General features: G+C 42.2%; 2 protein-coding genes across 2 annotated transcripts in view; both read left to right on the top strand.

Annotated features, from left to right (window-relative positions):
• Positions 1–805, top strand: part of LOC115133807 (probable polypeptide N-acetylgalactosaminyltransferase 8) — a 35,456-nt gene extending 34,651 nt beyond the window's left edge. The window contains exon 11 of the mRNA XM_065021602.1: positions 38–805. Within this exon, the coding sequence (XP_064877674.1) occupies positions 38–172 (135 nt within the window). The 3' untranslated portion in view covers positions 173–805. The remainder of the gene's footprint in view (positions 1–37) is intronic.
• Positions 806–8,111: 7,306 nt separating this feature from the next.
• LOC115133045 (probable polypeptide N-acetylgalactosaminyltransferase 8) lies at positions 8,112–17,764 on the top strand. Its single transcript, XM_029665876.2, has 11 exons — positions 8,112–8,513; positions 11,673–11,919; positions 12,370–12,536; positions 12,668–12,851; positions 12,933–13,130; positions 13,334–13,448; positions 13,629–13,814; positions 14,081–14,218; positions 14,380–14,475; positions 14,630–14,794; positions 14,918–17,764. Exons 1-11 carry the CDS (start codon positions 8,318–8,320, stop codon positions 15,050–15,052), a joined length of 1,827 nt encoding a protein of 608 aa, XP_029521736.1. The 5' UTR covers positions 8,112–8,317; the 3' UTR covers positions 15,053–17,764.
• Positions 17,765–19,548: the final 1,784 nt, after the last annotated feature.

Raw genomic sequence — 19,548 nt, 5'->3', positions numbered from 1 at the left:
GGGATTCTGTACAGTAGAATGTTTGTTGTATTTACAGGGAAAAGCCATCCAGAACAGACAGACAAAGAGATGTCTAGAGATTGCCCCAGGGGAGGACACCTACTACCAGCTCATCCTTCAGGAGTGTAGTGGGCAGCACTGGAACATACAGAATCTGATTAAAGACTTCTAATACACTGAGATAGTTAGGCCTACCAGAGACAATACAAGTGGGAAGGTGGTATTTACCACATACGACTGGTAAAAGTCCACTTGTACGCCCCTCCAACTGGTAATTACTAGTGGGAAACTCGTCTATCTTCCCTGAGGTCCGACTTCTTCCACATGCTGACCTCTGACATCACCTACTTACGAAATGACCCTTTTATCATAATTTTCAGCAGTTCAATGCAACAACAAAACATTATTTACAAAAAGATGTCCTTAAATATGTTTTTGAACACTATAATTTTTGTACAAACATGATATCTGTACTTACAGTTTATGGTTGACGCAGCTTCTTGGCCCTTAGCCTATCTGAGTTTCTCAATGAGTTCAATGCATGTGAATACATTTACGACATCACAACTGGTAATTACCACCTTCCCACTTTGTTATGAACACATCATTATCATCATGCTTTGAAAAGCTGGTGGTCAGCAGTGGTCAGCAGTGAGATGACTGTGTAATCTTAGTGATCTATTGGTTTTACATATTTTCATGGGGACAGATGTACAGTTTCTTCACAGAATGTGGAATGCTATTGAGCTGTGTTCTCCTTGGTCCTGAATGTAAATGCAAAGAAATAATAAATATTATTCCTGTATTTATGCTAATTTGTAGTTTCTTATTGATTTTCACCAAAGAAGGTCAATGAATAGTTGTCTGCATTGACATCATATAGAGCTGAATTGACATCAGTGTAGTTTTGATGAAGTCCCGTCCTCAACTGCTCAGGGATTTCTCTATGAGTTCTTGGAGATGAACTTATTCCACATCCTCTGCCACATGGCCAGCCCTCTCTCCATCAGCTGTGATGGCTGTGAGCTATATCTAAGGTAAAGTCACGGTTTCTAGGACATATAACTACAACTCACAGACAAACACCTCATAGAAGTCATATGAGTGCCCAGCGTGCCATATAAAAACTGGAGATTTGAGGGCAAAAGGACTGTATTTAAGTTTAGTTAAGGGGCGGCAGGTAGCCTAGTGGTTAGAGCGTTGGGTGGATCGAATCTCCGAGCTGACAAGGTAAAAATCTGTCATTCTGTCTCTGAACAAGGCAGTTAACCCACTGTTCCTAGGCCATCATTGTAAATAATAATTAGTCCTCAACTTACTTGCCTAGTGAAATAAAAAGTTGGTTTCCTTCATTTTACTGTTTCAGACAGCCATTAAATATGGAGTGAATGCGATGTTGTTGATCCTCTGTATTTTCAAGTATTGCCGTGGCAGCATCAGGTTAAGAGTATGCTTGTCATTAGCAGGGACTGGGGAGTTTATACAAAATGGCTATGTTGTATCTTGACTCTTCGGATTAACTTTAGACTCGGGAATGGGGACCAAGACTGATACATCGTTTTAGATGCAACGAGTGTTTTATTGAAAAGTTATGTCTTACATTACTTCAGGAAGTCCCTTTAACAACCGACTTCAATACCCATAATGCTTAGCATTAGAACTACAGCTTCAGAAACCCACATAGTACATAAATAGTTAGTCCCAATATATAAAATACAGTATTTCCTCCCCCTTAAATGGCATGTCCACATTAACATAAGCAAACTAAACTTTCTCTTACTTGTGAGAGAGGGTAGACTGCCTCAACATCCCTCTAAACCCAAAGATAAGTATTATTCCCCTTGCTTCCAGGGTTAGCACGATGTATAACATTCAGGGGGTTTTCTTTCTCTAGGTGGGTTGCGACATAACCCGGGATCAGGCTCAGTCACAGGCTGGTGTAGCCTCTGTTGGCGGCAGTGAAGAAGAAGCTGGTGCGGTTGCTGACTTGTTCTGGTGGTGTGTCAGCTCGTTTGTGAAGGTGCCTCTGCTTCAGGGATTGAAGCTGCAGGTTCTCGTGGGAGCAACTGGTTAACATGTCTCTGCCAGGTCTGGTTGTCTTGGGTGCAGACTGTATGAGGCAGGCCAAGTCTTTTGAGAACAGTTGCGGGTGGCCACCTTTCTGTAGTGGTGTAGTTGCGTGTGAGGACTGGATCTTCAACAGTGAACTGCCTGTCTTTATACCATTTAGTTGGCTGGTTGACTTGGTCTTGCTGCTTGTTTTACACCACCGTTTTGGTGGGCATTTCTTTTCATGAGCAGATAAGCAGGGGACGTTCCAGTTGTTGCATGAGGGGTATTACAATACTTTAGTGGTGCTTCACTTCTGGACTCCTTGAGTGCATGTTTGTCTGAACCCTTCACTCTTCAAGTCTATGAGTGGATGGATGATAAGGACTTGAGAGGATGTGTTTGATTCCATTGCTCTGGAGGAAATGTTCATCTCCTTGGAAACAAAAGATTGCCATTGTCCGTGACTATCTGCTCAGGCAGTCCGAGACATCCAAACATCTCCAAACAGGTAGGTGATCCCGAAGATAAGATAATAAGGGTATTTCAGTCCTTGACGTGAAAGCAATGGGCTTCTCCTGCAGATGTGCTGTCAGACACGACGGCCCGAACTCCATATAGGGAAGCGTTGCAGGCCAGTGGAATTGGCAAGAACGGGTCAAAGTGAGTCAACACCTTTTCAATCAGTGCTGCCTTTCTTGAAAGTAGTGTTACACTCCTTTGTAAACAACCAGGTTTTGCAAAGGCTTCAGCTGCAGGATGAACTCGTCGTAGTCATTCAGGACGCCAAGGAAAGGCCGCAGCTGGCCGACTTTCTCGGGAGTAGGAGGATCTACAATGACTGTCACTTTTGTTGGGGCTGTGTGGAGACCGCCAGCATCAATCAAATGGCCTAAGGACTCCACTGCATGCTTGAAAAAGGTGCACTTCTCTAATTGAAAACACGTAAGCCTTACTCTTCAAGTCGATTTAGCAGATGCTCCTATCCAGAGCAACTAGGGTTAAGTGCCTTGCTCAAGGGTACGTCGGCAGATTTGTCACTTAGTGGGCTTGGGGATTCAAACCTGCAACCTTTCGGTTACTGGTCCAACACTGTTAACCACTAAGCTACCTTTCGCCCTACCTGCCACCCTTTTAAAGGTTCAGCAGTTGCTCCTCGCCATCCTTTCCTGTGATGAGGATTTCATCAAGGTAACAATATGACCTAGGGTGGTCGCTCAGGACCTGTTCCATGGACCACTGGAACAAGGCAGATGCCAACGTGATTCCAAAAGGCAAGTGGCGGTATCAGTAGAGTCCCATGTGGGTAGTGATGGTGAGGTACTTTTGTGACTCTTCATCTACATGCAGCTGCAGGAAGACTTTGTTGAGATCAATCTTGCTGTATTGCTTTCCATCAGCCTACCTTGCGTGTAGTTCCTCGATAATTGGAGGAAGCGGGTATTGTTCCACCATCAGTACAGGATTAATGTTCACCTTTATCTCCACACAGGGGAATGGAGCCAGTTCATCCTTAAAAACAGCTGCATGTCGAGTCAGCACAGCTGACAACCTGTTTCTTCAACTGTCACCGATTCACCTTCGCCCAGTCCAGACAAATCTTTTCAAACCATGGTCGGCATATCAGCACCTTGACCACATAGATGGGAAGTTTGGCTTTTTATCGGTTTAGTTCCAGCATGACCTCTGCCATTCCATCATGGGGACAATCTCTCAGTGTGAATTTTTGTATGTGTCTGTGAAAGGTGGTTCAGCCTTATTTTTTATCATTTTTCTGACATAAGTGAGACAGCTGCTCCAGTATCGATGTCCTCCCTATGGTGTTGTGACACCGTTGGCAGTAGAGTGTCCTTTTACTGTCAATTCCTTGATCGGTGGCTCCTCCGCAGAGTCTATGCCACTGTTGCATGACTGGTCCTGCTTCACAGCATGCAGATGTTTCTTCTTGGGGTGCAGCTGGCTGTGTTTCCTTTTCCAGGTATTTCCTTTTAGCTGTCCTTTGCTGGTTTCTCTATATTTCTTTTACAAGCTCGCTCAATGTGTCCTTTCTTTTCACAATGGCGTCATGTCAGCTCCTTTGCCCAGCATTCAGATGGGTGATGACCCTGCTTTCCATGGTGCCCCCTTTATTTCTATCCTGCACTGCTGCTGCACTGTGCACTCTTGATACAGCCCCCAGCTGTTGTGCTTATTTGCAGCTAGCTCCATTGATTCAGTGAGTAGGCACTTCTGTATTGCCTCACTCCTTAAGCAACACACAAGCCGATCGAGTGTCATTCAATGTTGCATTAACCTCAATGTTCAGTTAGTCTCTTTTATATATATTTTTAGAATTCCTTATTATGTGTCCAATTCGGGAAATTTGTCTTTCATCTCAACAAACTTAAATCGGGGTGGGGATTTTCTCTCCCAGCACATGTTAAATAGGGTCACATGCTTCTAATCAAGGGGCATAATCATTAGTCCAAAACATTTTGCAACAAAATTAAGAGTTTAAATTCAGGTAGGTCCCTCCCTGTTTCGTTCCGTTTTGGTTCAATTGAGTTCCTAGTGAATACACCCATGCTTGCTACCTAATGGACTGAGTATGGAGTGTTTGGAGATGTTTCATGTGTGATCTAGTTAATAGATGGGTTGACTGTTTAGCAACCAACCCATGTTCAACTATGGGGCAAAACAGACGGGGTTGGCTTATATTGTTGACAACATTTCAACTATATTTCATCTCTAATGTTTATTGAAAACATAAATACAGTTGCACAATGAGCACTTGTTGCCTCTTAAATACATTGTTACAGTTGTTGTTTAGCTAGCCAAACCATTTTATCCATATTAGCATAAACCTAACCTCACTCCGAATGTACTTTCACATACAGCTTAGAAAAGACAAGTTAGAGGAGTTACTTTCAACTATTCAATTTTATTTAGGTAGTCTACCCCAATGAGTATGGAAGCTGATCAATGTGTAAATGTGTTGAAATGATAGTCACTGAAGCGGACACAGCTTGTTTCCACATTTAAGCAGGGTACAAAGAGGTAGGCATCTGGATGGTAGAATTGTTCTCACTGAGGTGCATTACCTCTCATATGTGACCAACCTCTGTGACGCCCTGACCTTAGAGAGCCTTTTATTTCTCTATTTTTGGTTAGGTCAGGGTGTGATTAGGGTGGGCATTCTATGTTTTTTGTTTCTATGTTTTCTATTTCTTTGTTGTTTTTGCCATGTGTGGTTCCCAATCAGAGGCAGCTGTCTATCGTTGTCTCTGATTGGGGATCATATATAAGTTGTGACTTTCCGTTTGGGTTTTGTGGGGAGTTATTTTCTGTTGAGCTGTTTTGTTGCCTGACAGAACTGTGCGCTTTTGTTTTGTTCTACTTTGTTATTTTGTTGTAGTGTTCAGTTTATTAAAAATCATGAGCGCCTACCACGCTGCACCTTGGTCTCCTTCTTCAACCCACGAGAGTCGTAACAACCTCCTCGATTCGGTCTTATGTAGCAACATTTCAAATGGTATTATTTACATTGGAAAAAGTAGACTCGGAGCTACAGAATGGTATATCATACACTGGAGTTGAGGGACAGGTGTGTGCCTTTCCATAAAGACAGGTGTGTGCCTTTCCAAATGATGCCCAATCGATTGAATGTACCACAGGTGGACTCCAATCAAGTTGTAGAAACATCTCAAGGATAATCAATGGAAACAGGATGCTCCTGAGCTCAATTTCAAATCTCACAGCAAAGGGTCTGAATACTTATGTAAATAAGGTATTTATTTTAATAAATTTGGAAAAGTTAAAGGGGTCTGAAAACTTTCCAAATGCACTGTATTAATCTTGAACAGGATTATTTATTTTGGATGCTATCTGAATAGAACTGATGGAAAGAGAGAAGCAACAATATAGGAGTTTTAAAAATAAAAACATCTTTACAATAAAAAAATAAGGTGATCCCCGAAAGTCAGATGGAGATGTGTAATTAGACGCGCAGTCTGTCTTTATATTACTGTAGCATAGACTATGCTGCAGGAAGTATAGGTCTACCTGCCACAATGAAAAAAGTTACCATGATGAGATGATGGGTCTACATGGCTGTCGGTCCCCAGCCTGAGTGTTGATGATTCTTCATGCAGTGACCAGAGAGAAGGCTGTAGAGAATCCAGATTTAGACATTGCATATCGTTTAACAGTTCCATTACACATCATGATGTTTATATAAATAATTTACCATTTTTTAAAAGGGAGTGGTTTTGGGGAGTAAATATCAATAATTGTGTTCCAGCCATTCAACCCCAGTCTACAGCTATTAACACCCTCTTAAGCCTTAGCCCCACCCCATCTCTTTAAGGATTCACATGTGAGGTCATGTGAATCCTGAGTAAGGTCGGGAAAGAGGGATACCTAGTCAGTTGTACAACTGAATGCCTTCAACTGAAATGTGTCTTCCGCATTTAACCCAACCCCTCTAAATCAGAGAGGTGTGGGGGGTTGCCTTACTCAACATCCACGTCTACGGCGCCCGGGGAACATTGGGTTAACTGCCTTGCTCAGGGGCAGAAAGACAGATTTTTACCTTCTCGGCTTGGGAATTCAATCCAGCAACCTTTCGGTCACTGGCCCAATGCTGTAAACACTTGGCTACCTGATGCCCGAGGTAGCCTATTATTATTTACCAGTTTCTCACAAAAGGGAGTGGTTACTGAAGCGTCATTTCAACCACACAATATAACTGAATAAAATAAAACATATTTTTTACATTTTCAACGCAATTGCAACGTATACATAGTTTTAATGATTATGTTGTAATCAGATGATTGTATGATGTAGCAACCTGTTAGTCAGGTTAAGTCAATGTATTTAAGTTAAAGTTTTACCCTAATTTCAATGTTTACAACGCTGGTTGAAATGAGATGGACAGTACTGGTTGATTACTTTTTTCAAATCCAATGTATTTTCCACTTTGATTCCACATCATAATACGTTGACAAATGACGTTGAAACAACGTTGATTCAACCAGTGTGTGCTCAGTAGGTAGCGACTGTATCTAGAGTTTCATTTAACATAAGAGGAACTTTATTGTCCCCAAATTGAAATACCCTACAGTGCTGATTTTTTATTGAATCAATGGGAATTAGTGATATTATGATGAGTACTAACAGACAATGTGGCATTTACCTGGTTTGAGATGATTCAGACTTCCAGGCCCTGTTTCCCTTCCTGTGGAGAGCTCCTTTGCATACCCATGCCAAATACGTTGGGTGTTGAACAGTAGGGCATTCAGAATTTTTTCATCCACTTCAGTGCCCACCTCGTCTGCGTAAGTACGCATGTTTGATGTACCTCATAATAACCTAGTTAATCATAGTTGATATATTTTTCAGGACAAAAGGCTATAAAGTTACAAGGTAAACATTCATGGGCCAAAGGCAAATATAAGTGACTGCGCTTCCATGCACTTTTCCTCAGAAATGCGCACTGTGTTTTATGCATTATCTACATGACAATTTGCTAATTGTCACATCGACCCAAACTCCAGGACCAGAGACAGTGAGTGATAGCCTACCTGGTTAAATAAAGGTGATTTAAAAAAAAAAAATAATAAAATAAAAATTGACAGCCTAGGGGAGGCGAGTGACGAGAAACTCACATCCACTGAGTGCCAGCCAGCCAGGATGGTGCACCTCAGCTACAGTATAATGGGAATATTTAAGATGACTAAAGTTCATATTTAATGTAGAATGATCAACACAATGTAAAAAACGTGATTTCCAGTGTTCGGTTTGTAACACTTGGGTTGATGGTCACTAGACTAGAGGCTGTATGTTATGGATTAAACTCATAACTGCTGATAAGGTTGACGCCAGACTGGAAGTACAAGGACAGAGGATACACTGATTATTACTATATTGTGTGAAACAATGTGATTCTGTAGCTGCTGACAAAGCCACTGCCTTCTGATTTGACTTCCTACAAGCCTATCGGACTGGTGTTTACAGAACATTTGTATGCTGATTAGGATATAAGGGTGTTCCCAGAGAAGGCCAGTTAGACATTTTCTCTGCTTCTATCCTGGAGGTTTCTCCCTGTTGCAACTTGTAATAAACCAAATAGATTTTTGATTGACTATCTGCAACTGCTTTTCTCCTTTGTTCAATTTATTTTACATCACCCCTCCCTCCTTTCAGGCGAACCTGAATCTCAGTGAGAGAGAGAGAGTGAGAGAGGAAGGCCATCCTGTCTGTATCCCCAGGCTGAGCACTAACCAGAGGGATGATGAGGCTAGGCTGGGTTCGAGGGCTGGCCCCGTTGTTGGCCATGGCTGCTGGAATACTCTACATCACATCCATTAAGCGGGAGGTTCATTCTCATGGGGAGAGACTGCAGGGGGCCCATCAGAATGAATCGGCCAGGGGCCAAGATATTCTCCAGAGGCTGGAGAAGATGGAGGCTCACATCGAGAAGCTGTGTAAGTCTCAATCTCCTTCATTTACCTCTGACTTACCTGGAAGGGAATTGGCAGTAGCTCTGTCCACGTACTGTACCTGGACTGCAGTCTGCCACTGTTCTAGATAGTAGGGCAGATTTAGAGGGGAGGATTTGAGAACACATTAGAATCTAGTCCAAACCAACATGTAGAGTTGATCCCAGAAAAAGTTATTTCACACTTCACAGTGATGATTGTAAAACGGAATTTGTACCCAGTTAATTAAAGGGTTTAAATAAACTAATAAAGAATGAAATAAAATATGCCCATAATAATTTGATTGTTCTTTAATCCTGTATACTGTTGCTTGCTGAACAACATTTGTTACATTTTGATCTACCAACTTCTGTGTGCCCAAGTTTACCACGTTTACTATAAAAATTCATCAGTTACTTCAAGGTAATTCTCCAAGGCAGATCAAACATTGTTAATCACCTTTTGTTAATTGTCAAAAACACACATGCAAATAGTGACTGAAGCTCCTAACCAACTGTGCTATTTTGTTTTTCTGTGTTGTTTGTAACTTGTGTTTTTACTTATTTTGTACATAATGTTGCTGCTACCGTCTCTTATGACATAAAATAACTTTTGGACATCAGAACAGTGATTACTCACCTCAAACTGAACTAAGATTTTTTTCTGTAACAAGTCTGACTTGAAGGATATACTGCTTTCTCGGGAACGAGACCAAATCCCAGTAATTTGTGTGAAGAAAAGGAGAAAAGGGGGCAGAGGTCGGGCAGCCTTCTGTGAATTTGTAGGAGAGTGAGTCAACCTCCACTACCATCTGTTCTATTGGCCAACGTACAATCATTGGAAAACAAAATGGATGAAAATATACGATCAAGACTATCCTAACAACCGACGTTAAAAACTGTTTCCTCAAGTCGTGGCTGAACGACGACACGGATAATATAGAGCTGGCGGGATTTTCCATGCATCGGCAGGACAGAGAACCACGTCTGGTAAGACGAGGGGCAGCGGTGTGTGTCTTTTTGTCAATAAATGCTGGTGACAGATGTCACCAGGTAGAGAACCTTATGATAAGCTGTAGACCACACTATCTACTAAGAGAGTTCTCATTATTCATAACCGTCTATTTACCACCACAAACCGATGCTGACACTAAGACCGCACTCAACGAGCAGTATAAGGCCCATAAGAAAACTAGAAAATCCTCATCCAGAAGCAGAGCTCCTAGTGGCTGGGGACTTTAATGCAGGCAAACTTAAATCCGTTTTACCCAATTTCTACCAGCATGTCACATGTGCAACCAGAGGAAAAATAACTCACCTTTACTCCACACACAGAGCCGCATACAAAGCTCTCCCTCACCCTCCATTTGGCAAATCTGACCATAATTATATCCTCTTGATTCCTGTTTACAAGCAAAAACTAAAGCAGGAAGTACCAGTGACTTGCTCAATACGGAAGTGATCAGATGACGCACATGCTACACTACAGGACTGCACAGACTGGATTATGTTCCGGGATTCATCCAATAGCATTGAGGAGTATACCACCTCAGACATCGGCTTCATCAATAAGTGCATTGACGACGTTGTACCCACAGTGACTGTACGTTCATATCCCAACCAGAAGCCATGGATTAAAGGGAACATCTGTATCGAGCTAAAGGCTAGAGCTGCCGCTTTCAAGGAGCGGGACATTAATAAGACGATCCATGAAACAGGCAAAGCGTCTATACAGGATTAAGACTGAATCCTACTACACCAGCTCTGATGCTCGTCAGATGTGGCAGGGCTTGAAAACTATTACGGACTACAAAGGGAAACCCAGCCGTAAGCTGCCCAGTGACGCGAGCCTACCAGACAAGCTAAATTCCTTTTATAATCGACTCGGTCGCCATGAAGTGCTTTGAAAGGCTGGTGGCCCCAGGTGGTAATTGTAGGCAACAACACGTCAGCCATGCTGATCCTCAACACAGGCGCCCCTCAGGTGTGCGTGCCTAGTCCTCTACTGTACTCCCTGTTCACCGATGACTGCGTGGCCAAACACGACACCAACACCATCATTAAGTTTGCTGACGATACAACAGTGGTAGGCCTAATTACCGACAATGATGAGACATCCTATAGGGAGGAGGTCAGAGACCTGGCAGTGTGGTGCCAGTACAACAACCTCTCCCTCAATGTGAGCAAGACAAAAGAGCTGATCGTGGACTACATAAACAGGGCTGTATTGGAGCGGGTCGAGAGTTTCAAGTTCCTTGGTGTCCACATCACCAACAAACTATTATTGTCCAAACACACCAAGACAGTCGTGAAGAGGGCACGACAACACTGTTCCCCCTCAGGAGACTGAAAATCTTGTCACATTGGCATCGGTCCCCAGATCATCAAAAATGTATACAGCTGCACCATCGAGAGCATCCTGACCGGTTGCATCACCACCTGGTATGGCAAATTCTCTGCATCTGATTGTAAGGCGCTAAAGAGGGTAGTGAGTATGGCCCAGTACATCACTGGGGCCAAGCTTCCTGCCATCCAGGACCTATATACTAGGTGGTGTCAGAGGAAAGACCAAAAAATTGGCAAAGACTCCAGTCACCCAAGTCAAAGACTGTTCTCTCTGCTACCGCATGGCAATCGGTTCCGGAACGCCAAGTCTAGGACCAAAAGAATCCTTAACAGCTTCTACCCCCAAGCCATAAGAGTGCTGAACAATTAATCAAATGGCCACTAGGACTATTTACATTGACCCCCCATTTGTTTTTACACTGCTGCTACTCACTGTTTATTATCTATGCATAGTCACTTTACCCCTACCTACATGTACAAATTACCTTGACTGACCTATACCCCCGCACATTCACTCTGTACCGGTATCCCCTGTATATAGCCTCGTTACTGCTATTTTATTGTGTTACTTTGATTATTTTTTACTTTAGTTTATTTCGTAAATATTTTCTTAATTAACTCGCTTGTAAGTAAGCATTTCATAGTGAGGTTGTACCTGTTGTATTCATACCTGTTGTATTCGGCGCATGTGACAAATAAAGTTTGATTTGATTTGATTTTAAATGAGATCCTGCTCTGTTTGTATCAAAAGGAGTGTTGATTTTGGCAGCCTTAACACATTTATTACAATTTGATGAACAGCTGTCATGTGTGTCCACAGTGAATACAATCCACGACGGGAGCAGTCTGAAAGAGGGGCAGGCGGTGAAGGCTCCCGAGGTCAAGAAGGAGAGGAAGGTGGTGAAGAAGGTGTACCCCAACTCAGCTCTGTTTACACGCTGGGGTGATGAGCTCTCAGAGGAGGAGCAGAAAGAGGCAGAGGGGCTGTTTCAGATGTATGGATACAACGCCTTCCTGAGTGACAGACTACCCCTGAACAGGGAAATCCCTGATACTCGCGATCCTAAGTAAATCATTTTCCTCATCTCTCCGCCACCTCAACACAGCAAATGATGGATCCGCTGAAAACTTCTGAATTCTAACCACAGTCTGTTGCAATGCGGCCAACCGAGGTCAATTCCATCTCCAGCACTGTGAATTCAATTTGAGCAATTGTGACCTTAGAACTAGAAGGTTCTACCTGTAAAAAGATGATTCTAAGATAACTGGATCCTAAGCAATTTTTATCATGTATTCTTTTAAACTCAACAACATGGATTGGGGTTTTAGAGTACTATATAGGTAGAAAACATTGAACAGAAATGTTCTGTCAATAAATACATTTTGACAGAAATGCAGATAGAACCTTATAAGTCAAAGCTCTCGCAATGATATTGAAGTTGACAAGTGAAACAACAGCTTTGGTGAAGTGAATGAATGATATGAGGTGGACCAAATGTGTTTGTTGTGCCTGTTAGGTGTGCTAAGCACCAGTATCCCCATGACCTGCCCACCATCAGCGTGGTGTTGATCTACTTGGACGAGGCCCTGTCAATCATTAAGAGAGCCGTCCGCAGCATCATAGACAAGACCCCCCAACGCCTGCTCAAAGACATTATACTGGTGGATGACCACAGCTCCAATGGTTCGCCTAATTGGTCAATGCTCTCTGCATAGAAACATTTGTAATTACATTTGTTAACATTTAGATTGAACATATGTGTGGCTTTCAACTTTCCTTAGGCACCACTGATTTGCAAGCTTCTGCTTTCACAGAGGATCTAAAGGAGAAGTTGGATGCCTACATCAGCTTCATCCATGAAGAGCGTCCCGGCCTGGTGAAGAGAGTGAGACACTCAGAGCAGCTCGGTCTCACACAGGCCCGCCTCTCAGGGTGGAGGGAAGCTGAAGGAGATGTGGTGGCCATCTTGGACGCCCACATAGAGGTCCATGTGGAATGGTAGTCTAAATTAAATATCTCAGTGAGACGTTTTGAATCCCCCCTCAACATGGTGTTTTGACTCTGTGTTTGTGTGAACAGGGCGGAGCCTCTGTTAGCTCGGATAAAGGAGGACCGCACGTTGGTGTTGACACCGGTGTTTGACAACGTCCATTTCGATGACTTGACAGTCACACGTTATGGGCCTGCTGCAGATGCCTTTGACTGGGCCCTGTGGTGTATGTATGAGTCCTTCAGACCTGAGTGGTATGCCTTGAAAGACGAGTCACAGCCAGGAAAGTGAGTTGTTTGGGATTTCATCATAGGATGATAGTCAAGTTTCACAAATCTGTTTGAATAGGCGATAAGGAAAGCACAGCATTGGGAGGAAAATCATACCTAATATTTACACCTGGATTATTATTTTGCGTTATATATTCATTAAAGTAATGTCACTTCTCCCAATGTGGAAATGACAATGATTTGTACTGTATGTTTGTCAGGAGCCCCTCCATTATGGGCATACTAGTGGTTGATCGCCTGTTCTTTGGGGAAATTGGTGCTCTGGATGGTGGTATGAAGATCTATGGAGGGGAAAATGTTGAACTGGGTATCCGGGTAAGCCCCTCTGCTACAGTTTCTAAATGAATGTTTGAAATCAAAGCAGACTTGTGTTTGCAGAATTACTTTTTGTTCTTGAGTCATTCAGTTTGAACAAACCAATCTACATCCAACATCCAGACACTTCAGTCCATATCTATAAACTCTTCCTTCTCTCTTGGTGTTTGATGTGTCGAGGTGTGGCTATGTGGTGGAAGTGTCGAGGTCATACCTTGTTCTAAAATAGCCCACATCGAGAGGGCCCATAAACCCTATCTCCCTGACCTGAGCATTACAATGAAGAGGAATGCTCTGAGAGTGGCTGAGGTCTGGATGGATGACTACAAACATAATGTCAACATTGCCTGGAACATCCCACTGAAGGTACTGTACACAAGAAACCAATCAAACAGTAGGTTTTGTTCAGCTGTTCCTATAGAATAGCAATGATTGCTGTTTTGCATGCATTGTGTTTGAAAATAAGTAGATTAGACAGTCAATATTATTAAAACAATGGTCTATTACTCAATGCCATAATAAAGATCAGAGGATCCATGTAAAATGATGGCAGTAAGCAAAAGTGGATAATAGGTGGATTGCTCACATGGCCTGTGTTTCTGATTTAGAAATCTTCTTCTTTCTCACCACAGGATCACGGCATAGACATTGGGGATGTTTCAGAGAGGAAGAAGTTGAGAAAGAGACTGAACTGCAAACCCTTCCAGTGGTATCTGGATAATGTGTATCCCATGTTAGACCCCCTGGGTGACTTGCTTGGTTATGGAGCTGTGAGTGATGCTAAAATGTTACAGTTGTTCTGGAACTTTTTCCTCACGAACTGTGTTTAGTGGCATGCATGGCATCCTTTTTTCAATAGGATGCAGGGTCATAAATCAGGATAGGAATCTGCACTTTTATAACCGTTTATCTCTGTCCATAAAATCAACAGCTGGTCAATGACCAGAAGACGGAGCTCTGTATAGATCAAGGCCCAGTTCCGGGGAACACACCTATTTTATATGGATGCCATTATTTTGGTCCACAGGTTTGTAGAAATATTGCTTAGTATTTTAGAATTTAACTACATGTATAATATGGTTCGTACCATGGCAGACTTGGGATTCAATCCACGCCACAATGCAAAGTACTGTCAATACCACAGACTCAGAAAAGCCTAAATATCTATACTCTCTGTCCAGAACTGTTATTATCGAGCCAGTGGGGAGATCTACATTGGAGGCATCAAGTCTCACAAGTACAACAGTAATCGCTGTCTGGTGGACACCGGCACTCAAACCCCAGGGCTGTATGAGTGCAAGGTGGCCCAGCAGAAGAGATTCCACATGCACTGGGAATTTCAACAGGTAAGCACTCTAACATGATTTCGGGAAGTTGATGCTTAAAAATTGTTGGAACCAACAGAGATGTCTTTGACTTTTTAAAATTATTGTGATGCTGTACAGTAGAATGTTTGTTGTATTTTACAGGGAAAAGCCATCCAGAACAGACAGACAAAGAGATGTCTGGAGATTGCCCCAGGGGAGGACACCTACTACCAGCTCATCCTTCAGGAGTGCAGTGGGCAGCACTGGAACATACAGAATCTGATTAAAGACTTCTAATACACTGAGATAGTTAGGCCTACCAGAGACAATACAAGTGGGAAGGTGGTATTTACCACATACGACTGGTAAAAGTCCACTTGAACGTCCCTCCAACTGGTAATTACTAGTGGGAAACTCGTCTATCATCCCTGAGCTCCGACTTCTCCCACATGCTGACCTCTGACATCATCTACTAAGGAAATTACATTTTTAACAGCATTTTCAGCAGTTCAATGCAACAAAACATTCTTTACAAAAATCTATCTATAAATATGTTTTTGAACACTATAATTTAACAAACATGATAGCTGAACTCATAGCTTATGGTTGACGCAACTTGTTGGCCATTAGCCAATCGGCTTTTCTCAAATAGTTCAAAGCACGTGAATGCATCCAACTAGTATTTATGATTTCACAACTGGTAATTACCACCTTCCCACTTTGTTATGAACACATCACTATCATCATTCTTTGAAAATCCTATCTTAGTCAGCAGTGAGATGACTGTGATCTTAGTGAGCTGTTGGTTGTATACAGTGGCGACGCGTCATTCAGGGCAGGTGTTTTGTGCCCCCCCTGTTTATCCAAAAAATATAACATATACAGTACCAGTCAAAGTGTCACGGCTTCTATGAGTAGTGGGTGGAGAAGTCAGGCGCAGAGAGCAGGGTAGTTCACTAGATGTGGATTTTTATTTTCCAAAAACCCAGAGAGACGGTCACGCCACACACACAAGGGCGCGTAAAGACCCAGTCCAAACAACAGGAGGAAACTGACCGGAAAAATAAATACCACAAAATAATCACACACCATAAACAGAAAAATAAGCCCGCACAAAAGCTGGCGGGCCTACTGGGTTTAAATAGCCCACAATCAAAACCTAAACACAAAACAGGTGCAACTAATCAGACACAACTAAATGAAACAGAAAAGAGGATCGGTGGCAGCTAGTAGGCCGGCGACGACGACCGCCGAGCGCCGCCCGAACAGGAAGAGGCACCACCTTCGGCGGGATTCGTGACACAAAGGTTGGACACACCTACTCTTTCAAGGGTTTTTCTTTATTTGTAATATTTTCTAAATTGTAGAATAATAGTGAAGACATCAAAACTATCAAATAACACATGGAATCGTTTAGTAAACAAAAAAGTGTTGGAACAAATCAAAATATATCTTATATTTGAGATTCTTCAAAGTAGCCACCCTTTGCCTTGATGACAGCTTTGCACACTCTTGGCATTCTCTAAGATAGAAAATCATTCCAGGTGAAGCTAACAGTCTTGAAGGAGTTCCCACATACACTGAGCACTTGTTGGCTACTTTTCCGTCACTCTGCGGTCCAACTCATCCCAAACCATCTCAATTGGGTTGAGGTCAGGTCATTGTGAAGGCTAGGTCATCTGATGCAGCCCTTCATCACTCTCCTTCTTGGTCAAATAGCCCTTTCACAGCCTGGAGGTGTGTTGGGTCATTGGTCCTGTTTAAAAATAAATGAAAGTCCCACCAAGTGCAAACCAGATGAGATGACGTATCGCTGCAGAATGCTATGGTAGCCATGCTGGTTAAGTGTGCCTTAAATTCAAAATAAATCACAGACAGTGTCACAAGCAAAGCACCCCCCACCATCACACCTCCTCCTCCATGCTTCACAGTGGGAACTACACATGCGGAGATCATCCGTTCACCTACTCTGCGTCTCACAAAGACACGATGGTTGGAACCAAATATTTCTAATTTGGAGTCATCAGACCAAAGCACAGATTTCCACTGGTCTAATATCCATTGCTCATGTTTATTGGTCAAAGCAAATCTCTTCTTCTTATTGGTGTCCTTTTTTGATGGTTTTGTTGCAGCAGTTCGACCATGAAGATCCGATTCACACAGTCTCCTCTGAACACTTGATGTTTGGTAGTGAAGAATTTATTTGGGCTGCAATCTGTGGTGCAGTTATGAACTTATCCTCTGCAGCCGAGGTAACTCTGGGTCTTCCTTTCCTGTGGTGGTCCTCTTGAGAGCCAGTTTCATCATAGAGGTTGATAGTTTTTGTGACTGCACTTGAAGAAACTTTCAAAGTTCTTGAAATGTTCCGTATTGACTGACCATCATGTCTTCATGTAATGATGTCCTGTCATTTCTCTTTGCTTATTTGAGCTTGTCTTGCCATAATATGGACTTGGTCTTTTATTAAATAGGGCTATCTTCTGTATTACCACCCCTACCTTGTCACCACACAACTGATTGGTTCAAACGCATTAAGAAATAAATAATTCCACAAATGAACTTTTAACAAGGCACATCTGTTAATTGAAATGCATTCCAGGTGACTACCTCATGAAGCTGGTTGAGAGAGTACCAAGAGTGTGCAAAGCTGTCATTAAGGCAAAGGGTGGCTACTTTGAAGAATCTCAAATATAAAATATATTTGGATTTGTTTAACACTTTTTTTGTTACTACATGATTCCATATGTGTTATTTCATAGTTTTGATGTCTTCACTATTATTCTACAATGTAGAAAATAGTAAAAATAAAGAAAAACTCTTGAATGAGTAGGAATGTCCAAACTTGACTGGTACTGTATACAGTGCCTTGCGAAAGTATTCGGCCCCCTTGAACTTTGCGACCTTTTGCCACATTTCAGGCTTCAAACATAAAGATATAAAACTGTATTTTTTTGTGAAGAATCAACAACAAGTGGGACACAATCATGAAGTGGAACGACATTTATTGGATATTTCAAACTTTTTTAACAAATCAAAAACTGAAAAATTGGGCGTGCAAAATTATTCAGCCCCCTTAAGTTAATACTTTGTAGCGCCACCCTTTGCTGCGATTACAGCTGTAAGTCGCTTGGGGTATGTCTCTATCAGTTTTGCACATCGAGAGACTGACATTTTTTCCCATTCCTCCTTGCAAAACAGCTCGAGCTCAGTGAGGTTGGATGGAGAGCATTTGTGAACAGCAGTTTTCAGTTCTTTCCACAGATTCTCGATTGGATTCAGGTCTGGACTTTGACTTGGCCATTCTAACACCTGGATATGTTTATTTTTGAACCATTCCATTGTAGATTTTGCTTTATGTTTTGGATCATTGTCTTGTTGGAAGACAAATCTCCGTCCCAGTCTCAGGTCTTTTGCAGACTCCATCAGGTTTTCTTCCAGAATGGTCCTGTATTTGGCTCCATCCATCTTCCCATCAATTTTAACCATCTTCCCTGTCCCTGCTGAAGAAAATCAGGCCCAAACCATGATGCTGCCACCAACATGTTTGACAGTGGGGATGGTGTGTTCAGTGTGATGAGCTGTGTTGCTTTTACGCCAAACATAACGTTTTGCATTGTTGCCAAAAAGTTCCATTTTGGTTTCATCTGACCAGAGCACCTTCTTCCACATGTTTGGTGTGTCTCCCAGGTGGCTTGTGGCAAACTTTAAACAACACTTTTTATGGATATCTTTAAGAAATGGCTTTCTTCTTGCCACTCTTCCATAAAGGCCAGATTTGTGCAATATACGACTGATTGTTGTCCTATGGACAGAGTCTCCCACCTCAGCTGTAGATCTCTGCAGTTCATCCAGAGTGATCATGGGCCTCTTGGCTGCATCTCTGATCAGTCTTCTCCTTGTATGAGCTGAAAGTTTAGAGGGACGGCCAGGTCTTGGTAGATTTGCAGTGGTCTGATACTCCTTCCATTTCAATATTATCGTTTGCACAGTGCTCCTTGGGATGTTTAAAGCTTGGAAAATATTTTTGTATCCAAATCCGGATTTAAACTTCTTCACAACAGTATCTCGGACCTGCCTGGTGTGTTCCTTGTTCTTCATGATGCTCTCTGCGCTTTTAACGGACCTCTGAGACTATCACAGTGCAGGTGCATTTATACGGAGACTTGAGTACACACAGGTGGATTGTATTTATCATCATTAGTCATTTAGGTCAACATTGGATCATTCAGAGATCCTTACTGAACTTCTGGAGAGAGTTTGCTGCACTGAAAGTAAAGGGGCTGAATAATTTTGCACGCCCAATTTTTCAGTTTTTGATATGTTAAAAAAGTTTGAAATATCCAATAAATGTCGTTCCACTTCATGATTGTGTCCCACTTGTTGTTGATTCTTCACAAAAAAATACAGTTTTATATCTTTATGTTTGAAGCCTGAAATGTGGCAAAAGGTTGCAAAGTTCAAGAGGGCCGAATACGTTCGCAAGGCACTGTATATATATTTTTGTTATTTTGGCATAAATACGTGTCACATATCAGTTGGCAAACAATGTAAAAAAAAATATATACATGTATATTGAGTTAATAAAGCTGCATACAAACATGGTCTCTTTTTTGCTTTCTTGATTAAGACAGCTCCAAAATGCAGGTGTTTCAGCCTAGATCAGTGCTTTCTGTGGTGGTAGGGCAGCCAGCGGAAAAACAGTGCTTCGGGATTGGTAATGTTCTCTAGTTGTGCCTTGATTGTCTCAGTGTTCTTTCACTCATTTGGACACTATGTCACCGCAAAATCTATGG

This window comes from Oncorhynchus nerka, linkage group LG8 (genome assembly GCF_034236695.1).
Source record: "Oncorhynchus nerka isolate Pitt River linkage group LG8, Oner_Uvic_2.0, whole genome shotgun sequence".
Classification (NCBI taxonomy): Eukaryota; Metazoa; Chordata; class Actinopteri; order Salmoniformes; family Salmonidae; genus Oncorhynchus; species Oncorhynchus nerka.
This window is presented reverse-complemented; position numbering and strand designations above follow the sequence as displayed.